The 20,332-nt window shown below is 42.1% G+C and overlaps 2 protein-coding genes across 4 annotated transcripts in view; one reads left to right on the top strand and one right to left on the bottom strand.

Moving 5' to 3' along the window:
- Nucleotides 1-1,392: 1,392 nt before the first annotated feature.
- On the bottom strand, nt 1,393-3,250 carry LOC112449844. Its single transcript, XM_025002422.2, has 2 exons — nt 2,820-3,250; nt 1,393-2,481 (listed from the first exon to the last, which is right to left on the bottom strand). Exons 1-2 carry the CDS (start codon nt 3,226-3,228, stop codon nt 1,484-1,486), a joined length of 1,407 nt encoding a protein of 468 aa, XP_024858190.1. The 5' UTR covers nt 3,229-3,250; the 3' UTR covers nt 1,393-1,483.
- A 3,794-nt stretch (nt 3,251-7,044) lies between these two features.
- Nucleotides 7,045-20,332, top strand: part of dock11 (dedicator of cytokinesis 11) — an 87,542-nt gene continuing 74,254 nt past the window's right edge. For 2 of the 3 annotated variants that reach the window (XM_017439734.3, XM_017439735.3), the window contains exons 1-5: nt 7,046-7,294; nt 14,398-14,514; nt 16,537-16,626; nt 18,261-18,343; nt 19,386-19,452. In XM_017439734.3, coding sequence (XP_017295223.1) covers nt 7,190-7,294; nt 14,398-14,514; nt 16,537-16,626; nt 18,261-18,343; nt 19,386-19,452 — 462 coding nt within the window. In that variant the 5' untranslated portion in view covers nt 7,046-7,189. Of the gene's footprint in view, nt 7,295-14,397; nt 14,515-16,536; nt 16,627-18,260; nt 18,344-19,385; nt 19,453-20,332 lie in introns of all 3 variants that reach the window. The other variant, XM_017439736.3, reaches the window with a different exon arrangement.

The following is a 20,332-nucleotide window of genomic DNA, read 5'->3' on the forward strand; positions in this document are numbered from 1 at the left end:
TTTTGCAATCATGTAGTTGCACTTCTTTACCAGACTGCACACTACTCCCCGCTCCAGCTTCCAGCTGTTCCTCCTGCACTGGCCTGCACGAGTGATGTACAAAGATGGCACAGACCAAGAACACAGGTAAAAAAATAAATCAAAGGAGAGTGGAACACATTTTTTTCCTGTTATATCATTTATCAAATATCATTATAACATTTATCATAACAACAATATAGCAATGGTGGCCACCTATTCCTCTTTTGACCGTGCTGCAGAGCCATTTAGGCTCCTTTCTCACCAGTATAATATTAGTCCCATGCAAAATTTGTCATCTCAATATTACTTGTGTGAAATACATTTTTTCTCTCATAACTTGTTTGGAATAGTTTGTTTTTGTAGGTAATGAAATGAAATGCAGGCTCAACGAGTATCAATTAGTAGCATTTATGAGTTAAGTACAAATCTTAACTCTCACAAATCTGTCCCACTGTGTCCTAGCAAAATGCTCACCTGTCCTTTAACCTTTATTTATGTATTTTTTAGTTTATTTGACATATTTTTCTTTTAAGGGGATCCATCCTGAACCTGCCAGCGAGGTGGTGGTGCGAAAGCCCAAAACTGTGGGGAAAAGATGCCTGCACTCCACACTTTACAGAGCTTACACAGGTATAACTGTCAACGTGCTCCCTGTGGGATTCATCGTTCACCCTGACACACCATATCTTGGTGCAACTCCAGATGGCAAGATGTATGACCCATCAGAATCACCCCCATTTGGACTGGTTGAGGTTAAAAGCAGTACGAAGAATGATGTGTCCCAGGTTGCTCACCTCAAGGTTCCTAATGGCCATGCATGTCTGAGGCGTTCACACGCATACTTCTGGCAGGTACAGGGTCAGCTGGCAACCACTGGATTGGAATGGTGCAACTTTGTCACTGACACGCTTACAACAATAACCGTTGAGCGGGTATGGCGTGATGAGTCTTTCATTGCTCAGATGAAATCAAAACTGGACATGTTTTACTTTAACACCTTCATCGATGTCTTTATGTCAATGCAATAATGCTGTCAATAGCTTAGTATCGTAATAGTTTGTAAATAGTTTGGTTACTCATGAAAAAAATACAATAAAGTACCAAGTTCTTTTACATGAAATTGAACAATTTGTTTGTATGTTGTCTTGTAATTTATGTGTTACAAATGCTTTTTGGTAAGGTTGTACTCCCTAAATATTTGATTTTATGGATATTCATTTGCAGCATAATCCTCTATCAATGTATAGTGTAGTTATAAAATGTTACCTTAAATAGTTAACCTTTTTTGTTTTTGCAGTTTTTCCTTTGCAATTCAACTAAATCAATCCACAAATTAAAAAAAAACAACAAACAAACAGTGTAGTATGCTGCTCAAGTGTGTTTTAATTGAATATTTGAAAGAATTAAAAACATTTAAGTAACTATTTACATAACACTAGAAAAATGTACATACATAAATACTTTATTCAGCAAAACAAAATGGGCCTTGATAATTTGCCAGAACACAACAGTTGAGCCAGATCTGATTGACATTTCCAATTAAAGTGAGTGGCACCGGAGAATCCCAGATGTGGTAGGACTTGATCCTGGCGATTGCTTGCTCCCCAATGATCCGCAGCCGAGCAATGGCTTGGGTCTCCTCCGTCTCCTTCTTGCTGACCTGACAAGGATGTCTACATGGTGGAATGGTGAGTTTGGCTTCAACTTCATGAAGGAGGTCCTGAATGAGGAAGCCTTTATCTGCCATGACTTCATCCCCTGGCTCAAGCAGAGGAAGGATTCCACTGACCTTTGTGATTTCCTTGTCAGAGATGCAGCCTGTGTACAACGCTGAAATGAACGTCACCAACCCACAGGGAGCAACTCCGATCAGCCCTTTCAGAGTGGTGCCGTTCTTGTAGGCAGAGAAGGTTTCAGACTGTAATGTGAGGGAGGATGCGGTCTCCAGAGCAACTTCTGTGCAGTCCAAGATGACACGTACGTTTGGAGAGAACTTTAGGAATCTCTGAGGCATACTGGCTTTTACCTTCTCACGACTAATCCACATGTTGATGGAAGAGAACACAATGAAAAGGTAGTTGGCCCAGGTGATGGTCACTCGGCTGACAGTAGCAATGCTGACTTTAAACATGTCAGCAATAAGCTGCTCCTTCATGCCCACTGCAACCCTGAATGAGTACATCAGGAACTCATCGATCAAAGGCATGCAGCGGCCAGGGCTGGATTCAGCACATGCTTCCTGTCCAAGTTTCTGCGCTCTGGTCCAGTACACAATGCAGGATGCAGATGGTGCAATGGACTCCCAGAAGACCCGGAACACACGCACAGATGGAAATTTGGTGTAGAACCGGATCTGGTCATCAGAGGCACAGTAACGATCAAAAAGTGTGGGAGACAAATCCACTTTCTGTAGTCTGGCTTCCAACTCCTTGATGTAATCCAGTGCTTCATCAAGTGCACCTGTAAAACCACAAAATAAAATAGCAAGATAATACTGTTAGCAAGATTGTTTTAATTATTGAGCTACTGTGACATTATTTTTGTGAAGATCGGTGCATGTATGTATGAAGCCATTGACTGATATAACTACACACTGTCATGTTCGGTGGAGATGACGGACACGAACCCAATGTGCAGATTCATTGTAAAATTAAACTAATTTTAATAAAGTAAAAANATATATATATATATATATATATATATATATATATATATATATATATATACTATAGACTATATTTTACTAATTATCTTATATGACAAATTTATACAATATACCATCTTAATTTGATATTTACCTGTGGGTGGATGCGCCACATAATCGTGGTCCGCGTTAGCAGCTTCAGCTTGGCTAGCTTTCTGTGAGAGGACAAGCTGCCGTTTCCGAGCCCTCTCAAAAGCAGACTCCCTCTTCGCTGCTGCGGTGAAATTGTTCCAGGTGAAGCGAGAAGGAACAGCTCCACTTTTAAGGCGGCTGATGGTGGATCCGCGAACAAAATCCTCCTGCATGAAGTGCCGGCTGCATACGAAAGTGCTTCCTGGCTTTATGCGGAAGTCGGGACCCTCATCTCGTCTGATCGCTTGGACCCACTGCCTCTTTTGGTCTGGGTCCGTTGGGAAAGCATGGTAGGACAGATACGGTTGTTTTCTTGCCCCGCAAGAACAACCAGGAACTGAACAAAAACAACCGCGACGAGACTGAGCCATTTTTCTCACTGTCTACTGCTAATGCTATAGCCACCGGAAGTTGTTGCGCACCACTTCCGCTTTATAACGCGGAAGAGTGAAAAAGGTCTATTGTGTTTATAATTCCGGACCTAAATATTATGAAAAATAAAAGAGTAACAAATAGAATGACAGTCTATACAGGTGAGCTAATGGCTATATTAATGGCTCTAGAATGGTGTGAGGAAACGAGAAAGAAGAAAATATTGATTTGTTCAGATTCAAGTAGTGCATTAATAAGTATTTTAGAGCTGAATTCAGAAACGAGACAAGATATCATATTGAATATGAATCAATCAATTTTTAGAATTAAAAAGTATGGATCCAGGGTTAAATTCATTTGGATTCCTGCTCATATTGGAATAGTATGAAATGAGTTAGCGGATAAGTTTGCAAAGAGTGCAGTGAGAAGGGATAGTGTTGAGGTAAATATCAAAATAAGCAGAAATGAGGTCAAAAGTATAAGTAAATTTTTATATATTAAAAAGAAATGGCAGGAATTATGGGATAGAGAAGAAAAGGCAAGATTTTATTATAGCATTCAAAGAAAAGTAGGGGAATGTAGAGAAGGTAATAGGAATAGAAAATACTAAATAGTATTAAATAGTACTTTGAAAATAATTAATAAACATAATACAGGTTTGTGTAGTTATTGTGGAGAGTCGGAAACAGTGCAGCATATTTTTCTAGAGTGTAATAAGTATAGTAGGGAAAGAGAGGTGTTAATCAGAGAGTTAAATAGATATAAAAATAATTTAGATATTAAAAATTTGCTGCAAAGATCGTCTGAGGATTTCATATTTAATTGCATTTTTAGTTTCCTTAGGAAATCAGGTATTATGGGAAGATTATAGGGATAAGACATCTAATCTATACTTCAGTCTGGAAGGTGGCGGTAATGCACCTATAAGTTGTTTGCAAACCGCCATAAAACAAAAAGAAGAAGAAGAAGGTCTATTGTGGTTTAAGATTTAGGACTTTGACAGATTTTGCACAGCCAAGCCCTGATTGGCGATTGTTGCTTATCAGCTGACTTTTCTCTTTAGAACAGGAAGTGAGCGGTTTATTTCACCTGTCATGTCTCCGACATAAAACATTATAGAAACAAAGATTCACATGTGTGAGCGTCAGAGTCTTCTGCCGCTCACAATTTAAGAGCTTTCAATATCTGACTTATAGTTTTCACTCAGCGGCTGCTTGTTTGGGGCTTATTTTCAGCCTGACAACAGTCAGGGAGTGACAGACACGTGTGTGTGTGTGTGGTTACCATGGTGATCCTAATGAGGCAGCTTTAACATGTCTTTTAATCTTGGTTCTCTTTACACTTTTTATCCAGTTCATACATCAAAACGCTTAGTTTTTTATTTAATTGTGTTGGGATTTTGAGCGACTGCACTGAAACTCTTCCTCGCTTTAGACATTTTCTAGTCATTCTTCATAAAGACGGAGGTTCCTTTAGGTTTATAACGTAATTTCTGTGACTCAGAAGGCTTGCTGCCTGAGTCACGTTAATTCATCTGAACTTTTCTGTTCCCAGCTTTTCTCTGGCAGCTGTGAGAAAGCAGCATAGCTTTAGCCTGACTAAACCTTGCATAAAAAGCAAAACGGGGTTCTCGTTTACCGCCTCACCTCATTTGGGTTTGGTTATCCATAAACCTGGATCGAAAATGTAAAAACCGGAGCGCTGTGACCACCAGATGCCCTGAGAAATACGAGTGACCCTACAGTTTAGGGACATGTCTCATTTGCAGCTGTGTGAAAGAAGTCATTTATAAAAAGAATCCTGTTTGTACGTGTAAACACCTCCCGATGCAGGGTGATTAGGTTATGTCCCGGATATGTTTCCGTTCAAATAAAAGCCCGTGTCACAGAGGGTTCATTTAACCATCGGCCAGGCTCTGTTTTCTCAGACACTCTAGTTTCTCACAATTCTTCAGATATTTTTTTCTGAGAAATTTTCCCTTGACCTTTAGTGGAATTATTTGAAGAAGATTAATTGTGATACAGATGATTAATATATGTAATTGATGCTTTTATCCAGAGTTCCGTTTCTTGTGATTTATGGACATTTGTTTATGCCCAGGTCTTATTTCCCACCACAGCACCTCAGTCAGGTTGAGATCTGGATTTTGGGTCTTTGCGGCAACTTTGTTTTTAGCTGTTCCGTTGTAGACTTTTATAATCGTTAACCTGTCTCCTAACTCAGTTTTTGCCTAACTTTATCTGCCCATTTGACTCCATAATTCTTTGATTTAAAGAGGAGCTAATGTTGAATCAGTGACTGCAAGGAGCTCAAATCATCAGCCCTCCACCACCATGCTGACAGCTGCTACGAGGTGTCTGATTTTCTCCAAACCGTCGACATGCATCATACCAGACCAAATGTTGTCAGGAAATGAAGCCTGCAGGATCTGCACATGCTCCGGATAACATGGTGCTGTGCATTATGGGTAAACATCTCTACTTAGGACTTTAAACTAGAAGTCTTGTGGTTCATTCAGGTGAATCTGAACCACCCTGAAACGAAGAGGCATTCTCCTGCGACCTTTCCTGACGAGCCACACTTGTCACATCTTTTTCTAGTCTTCCTGTTATGACCTTTAAGCTTTAGCCTGCCAACTAAGGCCTGTAGAGTCAGAAGTTGTTTTTGTTATTTTGATAAACATTGCACTCTTAATTCCCAGATTTATGGACAGTAAACAGTGCCTCTTCTAAATTATTGTCTAAAACTTTGGCCTAAAATATGTAAACTACTAGAACTTGTGCTTTTTTAGAAGTGTTTAAACTTCCTGATGATAAAAACGCAGCAAGCTTTATATTCTAATAAAGGAGAATAATGAAGGCTCTTTGGTGCATTTTTTTACCTGCAGTTTGCAGCACAATCCACAAGAGGGCAATGTGCCATCAATTTTAACAGGTCAACCTTTGCCTTATGATCTAAAACCAGTAGTTCCCAAACTTTGTAACTTCTGACCTTGAAGATAACAATGGCCTAGATTTATGACCCCAAAATATTATTAGTTGAAATACACAGACTTTAGTAAAATGTTTATACAGAAATAATGACCGTGCAAATAGCTTAAACTCATATTATACCATATTTTCGATTTACCCTTATTGATTTTATGTTTTGTATCAATAGCCAAAATATGTCTATAGAAGTTTTATTTTTCTTTGTTTGATTTCTGGAGATTATTTCTGGACTTGGTGTTTTGTGACCCACAGTGGAGCCATCTTGAATTGGATTGATTTTTGCTAACAGACATACAGAGTTGACTCCAGTTAATGGCAAAAATTGACAAACAGATTTTATGCAACCAGTTACTGCTTGGGGTATGTGTTGGAGGTAACTCTCAGCTACAACAACACAAAATTTTAGATTATTATCTGTAAAATTCACTGAGTTTGAGCCATTTTTGTGATTGATCAGGTCAGAAAAGCTATATTAGCCATCTTGAATTGGACTGATTCTAAATTTTATTCAGTTGTAGATGTACATCCAATGATTACTTTTTGACAGTTTAATTAAAAACCTATAATATGAGCAGAATTTCTGCTTATCAAAGCTTTTTAGACTCAGCGTTTACCCAGCCTATTAAAAACAGGACTGGTTAACCGTCTTCGTTCATTGACGATCTTTGTGAAGCCTGCCTCCCTCAAACAAACGGAAGTGAGAGGGAGTGAAACATCTCGCGGTTGATACTCCCCTCTCTGCCTCGTCTCCACATCACCACCTCCACCATCACCATCCTCCTCCTCCTCCCTCCTCCCTCCTCCCCCTTCCTCCATCAGCAGCAGCAGCCCCGCCTCGGCCCACATCTGTCTCTGTCTGTCAGCGCCGCCGCTCCGTCCTTCCGCGGCGCGGCATGCTCACATTCACACCGGCTCCAAATTCAAACCAGTGGATTTTATCCGGCGGGGCGCCACCACCACCACCACCATCATGTCCGAGGTGCGGAAATTCACCAAGCGGCTCAGCAAGCCCGGGACGGCGGCGGAGGTCCGGCAGAGCGTGTCGGAGGCTGTGAGGACGACCGTGGAGCTGATGGTGAGTCCGAGCGGAGAGGGCACTCCGTCCGACCTGTTAGCGTGCTAACTCCGCTCCCCTCCGTCCTACTGTCACAGAACCCAAACACACCGCGTCAGACTGTCCCAGGTGGTGCTTTTGTCCGGGTTTTCAGTCACCTCTGTCTCCTTGTCCCCGTCCCCCCGCTGCCGTGTGACTCACTGCGGGCTTCATGTTGGCCCCTGCTGCCTCCTCCGGGCTGCAGCTGCTGCAGGTGATAAAAGAGGGAAGACGGGTTTATAATTCACCTCCATTTGGTTTCCCGCCTTCCTGTGAATTAGCTGCCTGTCTGAAACAGGGTGACTTTGTCCCCGGACACGTGTTTTCTTGGCTTCTAGTTTTGTGGGGCTCCTTTTGTTGAACAGCTGCTGCAGCATGGCTTCCTGTGCTGCATGTTCACCTCCTTGTTCCTGCTGGAAATGTCCTCAGGAAGCCCAGGATGGTTGTGGAGTTTAGAGATGTTGAGTTTAGAGTCAGGGTGATGGTTGTGGAGTTTAGATTCAAGATGATGGTTGTGGAGTTTAGAGTCAGGGTGATGGTTGTGGAGTTTAGTGTTAGGATGATGGTTGTGGAGTTTAAAGTGGGGCGATGGTTGTGGAAAGCAGGAGAGCAGAACTGGCTGCAGTCATCAGCAGGGATTAGATGCAGCAGCTTCAGATGAATGGCTTTTAGGATCCTGCTGATCCAGCACTTCTTTCTGTGTGTGTGTATGTGTGGGTGTGGGTGTGTGAGCGCATGTGTGTATGTGTGTGTAAGGATTTATATGTCAGTAAATCAGTGGTTTAACGTCTGTGTTTGTGTGTACTTATATCTGGTTCCCTCTGACTGACCGACAGGCTGCAGATCTGAGAGAAAACTTGTTTTTGGTGCAGTCTTATGATGATCATCTTGAGGAGTGTGACAGAGAATTTCCCAGTGGAATAACCTTGTGACGAGGCTGTGTTCCCTGCAACAGTGTTTGGAGCGCTCGGTGTGTGTGTGTGTGTGTGTGTGTATACTCCCTGCAGAAGCGGGCTCAGGCTGATTGTTTTCTGGCCAGCTTGCTGTTAGGAAACAAATGGGTGTTTTGTGGAGGCTGGACGGCCGGCGCTCTCACATGGGGGATTCCCTCAGGCATGTTGTGACGGCGCTTCCTCTCTGTGGCTTCACTTTTCACTTCTTCAATCTCTGAAGTTTGTCAGAGTGACAGAAGGTTTGGCCTCCATGCTGGAGCTCCTTTTGTCTTAATTCCTTCTAGGAATTAGGGGGGGGTAACTTCTGAGTCACTTTAAACTAGAAACACTCGGAGAGCAGAGACCTCCGCCAAGGTCATAGGGTCGTGAAGAACTTGTAGCAGTTAAATCGTGATCCGGATCTCCACCAAAGTTTAATCACTTTTTTGTGACAACCCCAACATTTCCTGGAAACTTCATCAAAAATCTGCTCATTAGATTTTCAGTAATCTTACTAACAGACAAACAAACACCTAAAACATAACCTCCTTGGAGGAGGAAATAAAAAATATGACTTTTTCATGTGAGTAGTTTTTATTTTCAGTTTGTAACTTTAGTTTCAGAACTAAATATACAGTTCAAACCAGATGTTTACACACACGGTATGAAAACACAAATAACCATTTTCATTCTCAGTTTGACATTAAATCAAACTAAACCTTTCCTGTTTTAGGTTAATTATGATTCCTAAAATGATTTCTGTTTGTTAAATGCCTGAATATTGAGAGATAATTATTATTTTTTTAAACTTTCTTCAAAGTCATGAGTTTGCTGCCTCACATTTCACCTCAGCCCACAAATCGTCTGAGACATAGATCAGGTCTTTGTGACGGCCACTCCAAAACATTGACTTAGTTGTCCTGAAGCCATTTTGTGACTAATTAGGCTGTCTGCTGAGGGACATTGTCCGTCTGAAGACCCATCTGTGTCCAACTTTAACTTCCTGACTGATGTCTTCAGATGTTGCTTCAATATTTCTACATGATCTTTTTTCCTCATGATGTCATCTATTTCATGAACCAGTCCCTCCTGAAGCGAAACAGCCCATATCATGATGCTGCCACCCCCGTAGTTCACAGTTAATGGTTCAAGCTTCCGCCTTTTTCCTCCAAATATAACGACAGTCATTATGGTCAAACATTATGGTTTTTTCCTCAGACCCCAGGACATGTCTCTAACATGAAGCTCTTTGTCCCTGTCTTTATTTACAAACTGTAATCTGTTTTTGATGTTGTTTAGGAGTCAGGACTTCCTCCTCTCTGAGTTTCCTTTCAGCTCATGTTGTTTCTCTGAGCAGCTTCAGCAGCAGCTTGTTTTGGTGTTGATTCACACATATTAACAGTAAAACACGTTCCTCTCAGGAACACAGAACCGTGTCTGATGGCAGGACGTTCTCCTGGTGTTCCTACTTGTGGATAAATGTTAGAACAGATGAACCTTCAGCCGAGGAGGAACCAGAGCTGTGGAGGTCAACAATTCTCTTCCTGATATCTTGGCTGAATTTTCCCCTGATGTCACATAAAGAAGCAGAGTGTTTGAGGTGTGCCTTAAAATACATCCACAGGTGTCCCTCTGATTAACTCACAAGTTGTCAACCAACCAATCAAAAGCTTCCAAAGCCATGACATCATCAACTGGGCTTTCCCAAATTCTTTAGACACAGTAATCTTAGTGTATGTAAACTTGTGACTTTGAAAAACATAATAAAAAAATATTTCCTTTCTTATTTGGGCATTTGATAAACAGAAATAATGCTGGGGAATTCTGAATGATTTAGTCTGATTTAATGTCAGACAGCCAGAAAAAATGGTTATTTGTCTTCTTATACAAACATCATTTCTCTGTAAACAGGGGGTTGGTTTAGGCATTAAAAAAAGGAAGCACTGCTGGGATTAAAGGGGCTTTCAGGACATCTTTAAATGAGTTTCACTTGTGTGCAGCTCCCTCGCCCAGACTGGAGCACTTAGAGGGGGGGGGGTCAGCTGAGGGACATTCGTGCTGCGTGGAGCTGCCGGGTTAAAACTCTGACGAGTTCCTCAGATCTGCGGGGCTGTAATGGGACACAGACATCTGGAAACGGCAGCCTCGCGAACAGCGTCGTCCTCTGGAGGAGGGCCGGGGGTTCTGTCGTCTGCTCACTGATTGGGTTGGACTGTTCCGCTTCCAGGCTGATGGTTGAAAGAAGGACGTATGAGACATGGTGGCAGCCTGCCAATTGGAAAGTGTCTCTCAGTGTCTCTCAGTGTCTCAGTGTTCGGTCCCACCCAAGTGTTGGGGCCTTGCAGCATCTCTCAGTTCGTTTCTCAATCTGCGAGGCCGTAAACTGTTCCTCAGCTGCTGCTTCCTTCTGTGAAAGCAGAACTCACTCTCTTTTTTATTTTTTTGTCTTTCCTTCTCTCTTTGCGTCTTCCTCTCGCCCGCCCGCCTGCCTCTCTCTCTCTCTCTAAGGTGACGCTGTTGCGTTGGTGTGCTGCTAACTTGTTGCGCTGCGGTCCCTTGCACATGACAGGAAGCAGAGCTGCCGTGCCGGGTGCAGGGGCGTCGCAGCCGTGGCGTAATGGTTTCAGCAGACCCGTCAGGGCTGGGCTCTGCCCTTTCTGCTCGTGTCGAAGTGCGACGCCGAGGTGGTGCAAAAATCTTCCCATATCGATGCTTCATTCAGATTTCTCTGTCGGATTTGTGCTTCGAGACACGAGGTTTATGTGGACAAACACGGGAGGCAGAGTTTTCAGTGGAAAAAGTTTGCAGGGAGCGCATGAAACCACCTTATTTTGCAGGCCAAATTACAGGTTGGAAAAGCTTCTTTCCATGAGCAGCTTTCCCAGCCATCAGCATGTTCCACAATGTCTTTCTAACCACCTCTGAATAACGGAACTAATAGTTTGCAGCAACAAACGTGTCACAGTGATTGTTTGCTTTGTGCTGCTAGAGGAGCTGCAAAATCGGCTGATATATCAGAAATAGTGGCTGACATGGAAGTAGCTGAGCATGAAATGATGCAAATGATATCCTACTTCTTTGCTTTGAATATTTCACTCAGTGTGTGAACAGAAATCAAACCAGGAAACAGGTTTGCGGAGAGGTTTTCAGACTTTTTTTTTTAACCCATCAGTCAGTTGTTCAGTTTAGTCATCGCACTTTATTTGGAGAACACCATTTGTAAAAAGTTCATCGCTCCCCTCGGCTTGATTACTGCCAGGCCTGTAGGGTGGAGGAATCCCTTAAATCGAGCCTGTAAATGGAGAAGACATGGAACCCAGCGAGGAGGTCGCAGGATCACCTTTCTGCCCGGGGGAGTTTACATGTTCACCCTGTGCTCACGTGGGTTTCCTCCCACAGACCAAAAACATGCATGTTAGGTTAACTGGGAACTAAATTGTCCCTAGGGGAGAGTGAGAGTATGAATGGTTGTTTGTCTCCATGTGTCCCTGTGATGGACTGGAGACCTGTCCAGGGTGTGTCCCCTGTTGGGGACAGCTGAAAATGGACATCAGCTCCATGTGAAACAATTAAAAAACTGGCTCTCGGTTGACTAGCCATTAGCCTAGCCTGGATGAAGACTTTTGCCTCTTTCTTCATAGTAGGTGCTCTATGACTGATGTTGACTGATACTAACAGTTGACAACTATAAGACAGAACATCACTTCAAAGTTGTCTGAACTATCCCTTTAAGTTTAAAAGTCTGCTCCAGTCTGTTAAGTCGTAAAGTGGGAGCTGAGGTGGATACAGTGAAGGTGAAGATGGGCAATGGAATAATGTGCACGGCCGGGAATACAGTTTTACAAGTTGCAGCCAGGTGAGAAACTACCTTTAGTCTTTCCTTCGTTTCTTCCCTCCTGCAGGGGTCGCTACAGCGAGCGAACTTGCATGTAAGATTTGCCGATTGTTTTACGCTGGATGCCCTTCCTGACTCAACCTGGGCTCGAACCTGGAGCTTCAGGATTACGAGACGGCGACGCTGATCGCAGACCTACTGCTTCAAGAGGGTAAAAGTATTGGACCAAAGACTCTGCCCTGTGGAACTCCATTTACATAAACTCTGTTCAATACTTGCGCAGGACAACCCCTGCCTGTGAGATAAGATTCAAGAGATAACAATCAGTTTGAAGAATGAAGAAGAATGACAGGCAGCTCTGTCCAAGGCTGCATCAAAGTCAAGTAAAACCTGCTTTACAAGTAAAACCTGAGCTCAGTCACAGCCTTGACTTTATCACATTAAGTTCGTCCACATTGTTAGTAGCTTACACCCACCCATCCTTGCAGTGCTCTGTTGACTTCTCATTTTTCTCTTTAGTCTAAATGTCAAACATCAGAGTGTCAGTATCAACTAGAGGTGCAAATCTAGCGATTCGATATGATTCCGATTTTTAGGGTCACGATTTGATTCAGAAACCAATTTTTCTACTCTAAAGATCTGGTTTAGAGATTATGTTTAAATTATGTGACTGACAAGAGGAAAGGACAGTGTAAACAAAAAGAAACATAAATTCAAAATGATTCTATAAATGTTCCATACTGTGTCAACATGTTATATTTAAACAAAATTAGGTTTTTGCAAACAATTCTATAACTTTAATGACCCGTATTAGGTTAGCTTAGCTGCCTGGCTTTTTCTCGTTTAAAAAAAAATTAAAGAATTATTCAAAGTATAATTTTTTTGAAAAATGAAGCAGACTTCGGTCTACCATAGTGCACTGACCTTTGACTGAAACTAAAAAACAGACTTTACAGTCATAGTCCATATGTTTTATAAATCTCTAAAACAGAATAAAGACTTTGCTGTCTTAACCAAAGAGCATTTATATTTGTCAAATCTTAAACAACATGTCAGTCTGTGCAAGTCTGCACAAAAACACTGAACTCTGATTTATAGACACTGAAAGTGTATTTATTATTATTTTAAAATTGAATTTCGAGCATTTTGAATCAATTCAGAATTCCCAGGTCTAGGAATTGTGATTCTCTATAGAATCGATTTTTTTCTTTCTGCACCCCTATGATCAACCATACCAAACGCTATCATTTGGTCATACTGCGCAGCTAAGGGTCAGGTGAAGGTGAAACATTTGCTTTAATGGTTTTCAACAGGGCCCCCTTTGAAGCTGCGCCGCTCAGCTGTGCGACACTTACACGGAAACATGACGGAGCACGAGGCGGAAAAAAAAAGAAATCACTCAGACTTGTCCTCCCAGCTGCAGAGCGGGCCTCAGCCTTTTGTTCAGTGCGAAGCGGCCCATCTGCTCTCAGCTCGGTCCGAGGCTCACAGCCGAGCTGCTGCCAGTGTCTGTCTATGCTCAGCTTCGGCTGGCACCTCCTCGACATGAAATCAGGACCTCCTCTTGGTTTAGGTCTTTACTTGTGATCACATTGAAATGCAGCCTGGAGGTCTCTTTAAGACACAAGCCGCATTTCATATCATCCACTTCTCTATGAAACTCAAAACAGGAAGTGGTCTTATTAAGCTGCGGCATGTGATACAAACCCTTTTTGTGTGTGTGTGTGTGTGTGAGACTACTTGTGCTCATTTTCGTCCCCTTCTTGCATTTTATCACCCGCTGCTGAGAGGCGAAGTTGTTGCCCGTGTCCTCGTCCTTGTGTGTCTGTTTGCAAACTGTCTTATGAACCACTGGACAATATTGAATGAAACTTTCAGGAAACAATCACTGGATGTACATCTAGATCTGATTAACTTTTGGAGTCAACTCAATTTAAGATGGCCGCCACAGCCAACTGAACTTAGAAAACACAAAAGTGTCCGTAACTTGGTTTTGCAGATACTGAGGTAAAATTTAGTACAAACGGCTGCAACTCCATCATTTCTCAACATAAGATGATCTGAATGTAAAACTCTGGCATGAAAGACAACACGTGGTGCGTAGTCCTTCAAGGAACGCTCTGAATCGTTTCTGTACATTTCATGCTCTCTTTGTATAAAATTGCTCACCCAGACAAGTCTTTGAGTCCGTCTGCCGAGCTCCTGATTTGTTGTGGTTTTGCCGTAAACTGGTGAACAAACCCATCTGATAAGAGATTACAGAGGAAATAGTTTGTTTGTTTGCTTGGAGGTGACGGACCTCTCTGTCCCCCTCTCAGGAGCAGCCGAAGATCATCGAACCGCTCGACTACGAGGCCGTGGTGTTTCAGAGGAAGGCTCAGATCCACAGCGACCCCCACAGAGACCTGCTGCTCTGCCCCGTCGACGACTTCTCAGTGAGTTTCTGCTCTTTCCCTCTGGGGTCCGGCTTCCTGTCAGATCACCAACATGACATCCTCACTCACAGAGTCGCAGCGTTTCGGACGGTTTCTCCTCCTAACCGGAGTTTAAAAAGGGTTTTTTGATGATAGTCACACCGATGTTTGCAGAATAAGCCTCTAAATTAGTTTAAACACTGAATGTGGTGCATTTGCAAATCTACTGCATGTCTGAACCTGACGGTCTAATTTCTGATTGGTTTAGAATTTGAGAAGCTCGGCGTGTTCTTTAATTATGCTCCAAAATGTTTTCACGTCTGACATGCAGAGAGGCCAGTTTCGTGTCTGTACTTTTATTGCAAAACAAAACTGCTGGAACACACGCAGAATGTGGTTTGGTATTGTTTTTCTTATTAAGCATGGCCTTCTGTGAAAAATAAATAAATAAATAAAAGGCCATCTGGATGGCAGCCTGTCTTTTTTCTAGAAGTTGTAAACACAGTCACGAGGAAAAAGAAAGTCCACCCTCTTGGATTTCTAGGGTTTTATGTACAAACAACAACAACAACAACAACAGAGGAATAATGATCTGGTTTTACCAGTATTTAAAATTTTTTTTAAATCTAGCCTCATATATAAAATCACACAACCAACACCATGTATTTTTTTTAATTAAACAAAAACAAAGCCAAAATGGAAAAGACCTCGGTGAAAAACTAAGTCCACCCTTGCTGCTTTTGCAGGATTGAAGAGGGTCAGTATCAGTCAGATATAAGGATTAACAGATCGTCATCAGTGAGACCAAGAATGGATCAATCATCCATTGATTCAAATCAGGTGTGTTGGAGCAGAGGAACAAGTAAAACCTGCAGGATGGTGGCCCTCCAGGACCAGGGTTGCCCACCCCTGACCTAAAGCCCTGTTTTACTCCAGTTTTGACCAAACGTTTAGAAACCCAATTTTGGGATTTTTTTTTTTTTTAATGAAACTAATGAAAAAATACATTTCAAAATCCCTGCCTTCCTTGTTTTATTTTATTATTATTATTATTATTTTTTACATGTACATTATATTCTTGATACTACTTGATACTTGATACAAATGTCTCCCTTCATGAATAACAAAGTAGGCTTATTATTTATTTATTTTACATTTTATTTACATTTACATCACACCATCAGTCACTGTTTGAACCAAAATGGACGTAATGAAAGACGACTGAGGAAAACACCAAATCAGAAAAAAGCCAGAATCTAATCTGTCCAAATACATAGTGAGAAGCCACAAAGCTTCTGGGAGAACGTCCTTTGGACAGATGAGACAAAACTGGAGCTTTTTGACAACAAGTCCCATCAGCTCTGTGTTCAAAGACCCAGAACTGAAACATATGTAGAACAGAACCCTGTACCTACAGAGGAACATGTAGGAGGCTCGGTTCTGTTCTGGTTCTGCTCTGCTGCATCTGACACCGGGGGTCCTGAATCTGATCAGGGTCCAATAAAATCTCCAGACTATCAAGGTGTTCTGGATCTAAATGTGCTGCTCAGAGTCAGAAAGCTTGGACTCAGTCTCAGGTCATGGATAATGACCCAAAACCAACATTTGGACCGTTCTGAAGTGGCCTTCTGAGCCCTGATCTAAATCCTGCTGAACATCTGTGGAAGGAGCTGAAACATCTGGAGGAGGAACCCTTCAGACCGGAGACAGCTGGAGCAGTTTGTTCATGAGGAGTGGGACAAAATACCTGTGGACAGGTGCAGAACCCAGAAGGCTCAGAAACAGCCTGATTTCAGTGTTTGCCTCTAAAAGTTGGGCAACAAAACATTAAGTTAAGGGTTCCATCCTTTTAGTCGAAGCCAGTTTCATTAGTTTGTTTTTCTGCTGATCTAAAATTTGAAATTGGTTTGTTTGTTTATCTGTGCCTCTCTCTTCATGTGTACTTGTCTCAGTCCTGAGAGGTTGAAGACGTCTCCGTGTTTAACGTCTACAGGCTCCTGTGAGTCTCTGTTTGTTGATGTTATTGTGTTTGTGTGGACGCAGGAGTCCCAGATCTCCCGGCAGAGGAGGACAGTTGTTCCCTCGGTGCCTCAGAATGCCGAGCAGGAGGCCCGGAGTCTGTTTGCTAAAGAGGTGAGTGTCTGACTGAACTGAGCATTTCCAACAACAACATCTAATGCTTTGTAAAAATCCAGGGGAAAAACTGACAGTTATCAACAACAGCTCAGCTTTAGTTTATTTCTACAACAACAAAATGATGTTATCTTATATATCTTTGTATGAACAACAAATATGATTGTTGATTTTTACACAAGATTTTATTTCAGCGTAACATGACATATAATTCAGTAAAACTAAATAAATTAAGAAATACATATTTAAACATGAGAGCAAGTTAAGAACTACATAACTCAACAAAAATCAACAGCAGAACACAGACAAAAATGATCTGAAGAGGATTTTTTAATTTTTTAGTCAGGAAAACGCTCCATTTGTTTACATGGAGGGGCGGGACTTAAAAATTCAGCAGCCAGCCACTAGGGGGTGCTTGTCCTCGGTGGCTTTAACTTTCAGCTTGTAACTGTGTGTTTAGTTACCATTTATGTCAGTCTCTTGGTGCCAATGCTGCTTCATTAGGGTCACCGTGGTAACCACACACCTGTGTCTGTCACTCCCTGACAGCATTCTTTACGAGACAGTCAGTCAGAGATAAATACTAGAAAGTAAGCCTCAGACAAACAGCCACTGTGTGAAAACTAAAAGTCGAACCAAAATGATTTCTGAACCGTGAGTTTCAGAAGGGCCCGGTCAACACAGATGTCTGTTTTTATGTCTCTACTGTGTTTTATGTAGAAGATATGAGATGTTTAAAAGCCCCTTCATTTCCTGTTTGTAAGCTCAGATCCAATGGAAGTCGATGGGAGTTTGGATGTGCGTGCTCCGCAATCTGAGGGGATTTGAGAGAAAACCAGAAGTCCTCTAGCAGTGAGAGACACACTGGCTGAAAGAGGACAAAAATGTGCACATTTTGATGTACAAACTGTATAAGAAGTGCAAAAGCTGTGGCAACAAGAAGAGTTTGTTTGCAGCAGGTTTGGAGAGTTTAGGCTTCTTAAAAGTTTGAATGTGACATCATCACATTAAGTTGAACAATCTGTGGTAAAATCTCTAAAAATTATAAAACTTAAACTATTAAAGATGCCAAAAGTCCAACTTTCAGTGACCGTTTCCACTTTGAATGATGCTTCTAATGTGAAGTCTGAGTTACACGTAAAGCTCCAAGGAGGGCTGGTTTTACAAAAATCCCATTGTGTTGACATTTTTGGCATTTTTCTTTTCTTTTGTTTTAATTTTGCCAATTTTGTCTACACCATACTGTGTACTGCTATTAAAAGTCACAGCACATTAATCACAGTTGAGTTGTGTGTTTTAATATATTTTGCAAATGATTTTTTTTTCTCAAAACTGGGACAGAAACAGAATAATAAAAATGGAATAGTAGCAAAAGGAATGTTGTTACTATTGCATTGGCCCCTTTTAATAATAATAAAAACATCTTGAGTCAAACTAAAAAGAGGAAAGTGAAAAGGTCGCGATCTTTGCTGCTTTGTTGTGACTTCATTTATTATCATAAATGGTCATCAGGCTAAGGTTTTCTTCACTAAGCAATAAACCAAATACTCATTTAGCTGCAGCTGTATACAGTTTGTCCCACTTCTTCCCGTTTGTCTGTATCTGCTGCTGATCCAGTTCTCTCTGCTCCACAGTGCATCAAGATGTACAACACCGACTGGCACGTCATCAACTACAAATACGAGGCTTACTCTGGGGATTTCCGCATGTTGCCAAGGTAAGGGACAACAGGACTGGGACTGATTAAAATGAGGAAAATCATCTAGAAAGGGAACGAGGTCAAGGCTCAGAATTCGTGTAAAACGGCACCGCAGCATAGCTGTTTTACCGCCAAACACTGAAGATTTGCAGGAGATTTAGTCTGCTGGTTGGTGACCTAGAAGACATGACAGCATGTTGAAGCAGCACTAAATCTGCTGCTGCTGCACAAACTGAGGCGGATTTTCCTTCACTTGGTGCTTTGATGTTTTTAATTCTCACAGGGATAAGTTTAGGACTGCTGTCACTATCATCAGTAAATATGGGGAGGAACTGTAAGATATATGATAACAAATACAGCCTACAATGTTATTAAAAGCACGATAAAGCAGCTCTGATTCATGATACATTGCAAGACAATCTTCAGAATGACAGATAGAAATATCTGTCGAGTTCTGAACATAAAATGTCTGGGAAAAGTTCAGTTGTCTCACTGCTGTCACAGTCATCAGAGGATATGAGAGGGAATCAAAGGTACTTTACTGTGTAATATGATGAACAATATACAGCCCAGAATACTGATTATAATGTGATGCATAAATTCTAAAATAAAGTTAAAGTTCTGGGGCGTCCTGGTGCTTCAGTCTTTCTGTTCTTTGGTTGCTTCGCTTCCCGTCACGTTTTCTCCTCATTCGCCTCTTCAGCGTCCCCACAACAAGCCTCTTGCAGGCTGCAGAGAAAAGTGTTTACAGTGCCTTTTTAAAATATTCAATAAAACATCCATACAGCTGCCTCCCTTATAGAAAAGTTCATCATTATCGTTGTCGTGCACCTTTCAGTGGTGCAAGAAAACAACGGTTTTCACATTTCAGTTCAAGAGTTTCTGACAAAAACAAGACAAAAAATCAAAAACTGGGCCATGATTTGTTGTGTTCTGGTCAAACCATGATTTCATAAAGAAGCTGGACTTTAAAGTGACGTTGGTGACCCCCTCAAAGACGAAGAACAGCAGGACGAGCAGTGATTTATTGACTTTCTTTCTGTTTTTTTTTTATTTCAAGCAAAAGCCTGAAGACAGACAAGCTGCCAGCTCAGGTGTTTGAGATCGACGAAGACGCCAAAGACGAGGTGAGCGGAGGACCGCAGACATTGATCACAGCTAACCCAGGGGTTTAGGTTCAGACACCACCACGTTCACGTTAAGAGCTTTTAACGGCGTTCTGTAAAACTGGTTCAGAGATTGGATTTCTCTGACAGAATCAGAAGGGGGTACAAAAAAAACCGCTCCGATTTTAGCCTACTAAACACGCCTCACTGTCCTAAACATAGAAACAAACGCACGATCTGTGCCGTTTCTCTGTTTTCCAGCACGTACAGTAGAATGGGAAGCACGTAGGAGACTTATGGTCCGTCAGTCGATCGTTTCGACCCTCTGAGCTATGAAACCAGAAGCCATATACGGCCTATAAATAGATCTCATCGACCCTCCTCCCTCTGCCCTCTGGATGGCTGAGATAAACAGGCGGAGAAAAGGTTTAACTAACTTAATGCTGCCGGACTGCCGGGACGAGGACATCAGGAAGGAGACGGTGGCCTTATTACCACCCGTTGCCAGCTTCAATATTTGATACGAGCTAAACAGAAAGAAGCAGTCGACGATGACTGTGCCGAATTTGTTCACGGTGGTGCGTCGCTCTGGACTGAGGGAGGAGAGTGAAGGATGGGCGTGGGCGTCCTGCAGGAGGACGGCAGCCAGCCAGTCAGATTGGAGGACAAAGGCCTCGTCCAGAGGACAAAAACAGCATCTTAATGTGAACAGGCTTGTCTGTACTGTGAGAGCAGAAACACAAGTCCGTACAGAACCTCCCATTTCCACCATGAGTTATAGGTTGTGTAATTCACATTAGTTTCTTAAGGCCTCTTTGTTCTTTAAAGTCCTTCAGCTGAACGAGTGTTTACTGTTCTGCCAACAAAAAGTCCTGAGAGTGACGGAGTGAGACGCCGAGGC

Source organism: Kryptolebias marmoratus, linkage group LG7 (genome assembly GCF_001649575.2).
Source record: "Kryptolebias marmoratus isolate JLee-2015 linkage group LG7, ASM164957v2, whole genome shotgun sequence".
NCBI lineage: Eukaryota > Metazoa > Chordata > Actinopteri > Cyprinodontiformes > Rivulidae > Kryptolebias > Kryptolebias marmoratus.

What these genes read in the sequence shown, in the direction of transcription:
- LOC112449844 (XM_025002422.2), bottom strand. Translation starts at nt 3,228, where the DNA reads ATGGCTCAGTCTCGTCGCGGTTGTTTTTGTTCAGTTCCTGGTTGTTCT. An exon ending in TGTGGCGCATCCACCCACAG is followed by an intron (nt 2,482 to 2,819) that starts GTAAATATCAAA and finishes GTGGTTTTACAG; the next exon opens with GTGCACTTGATGAAGCACTG.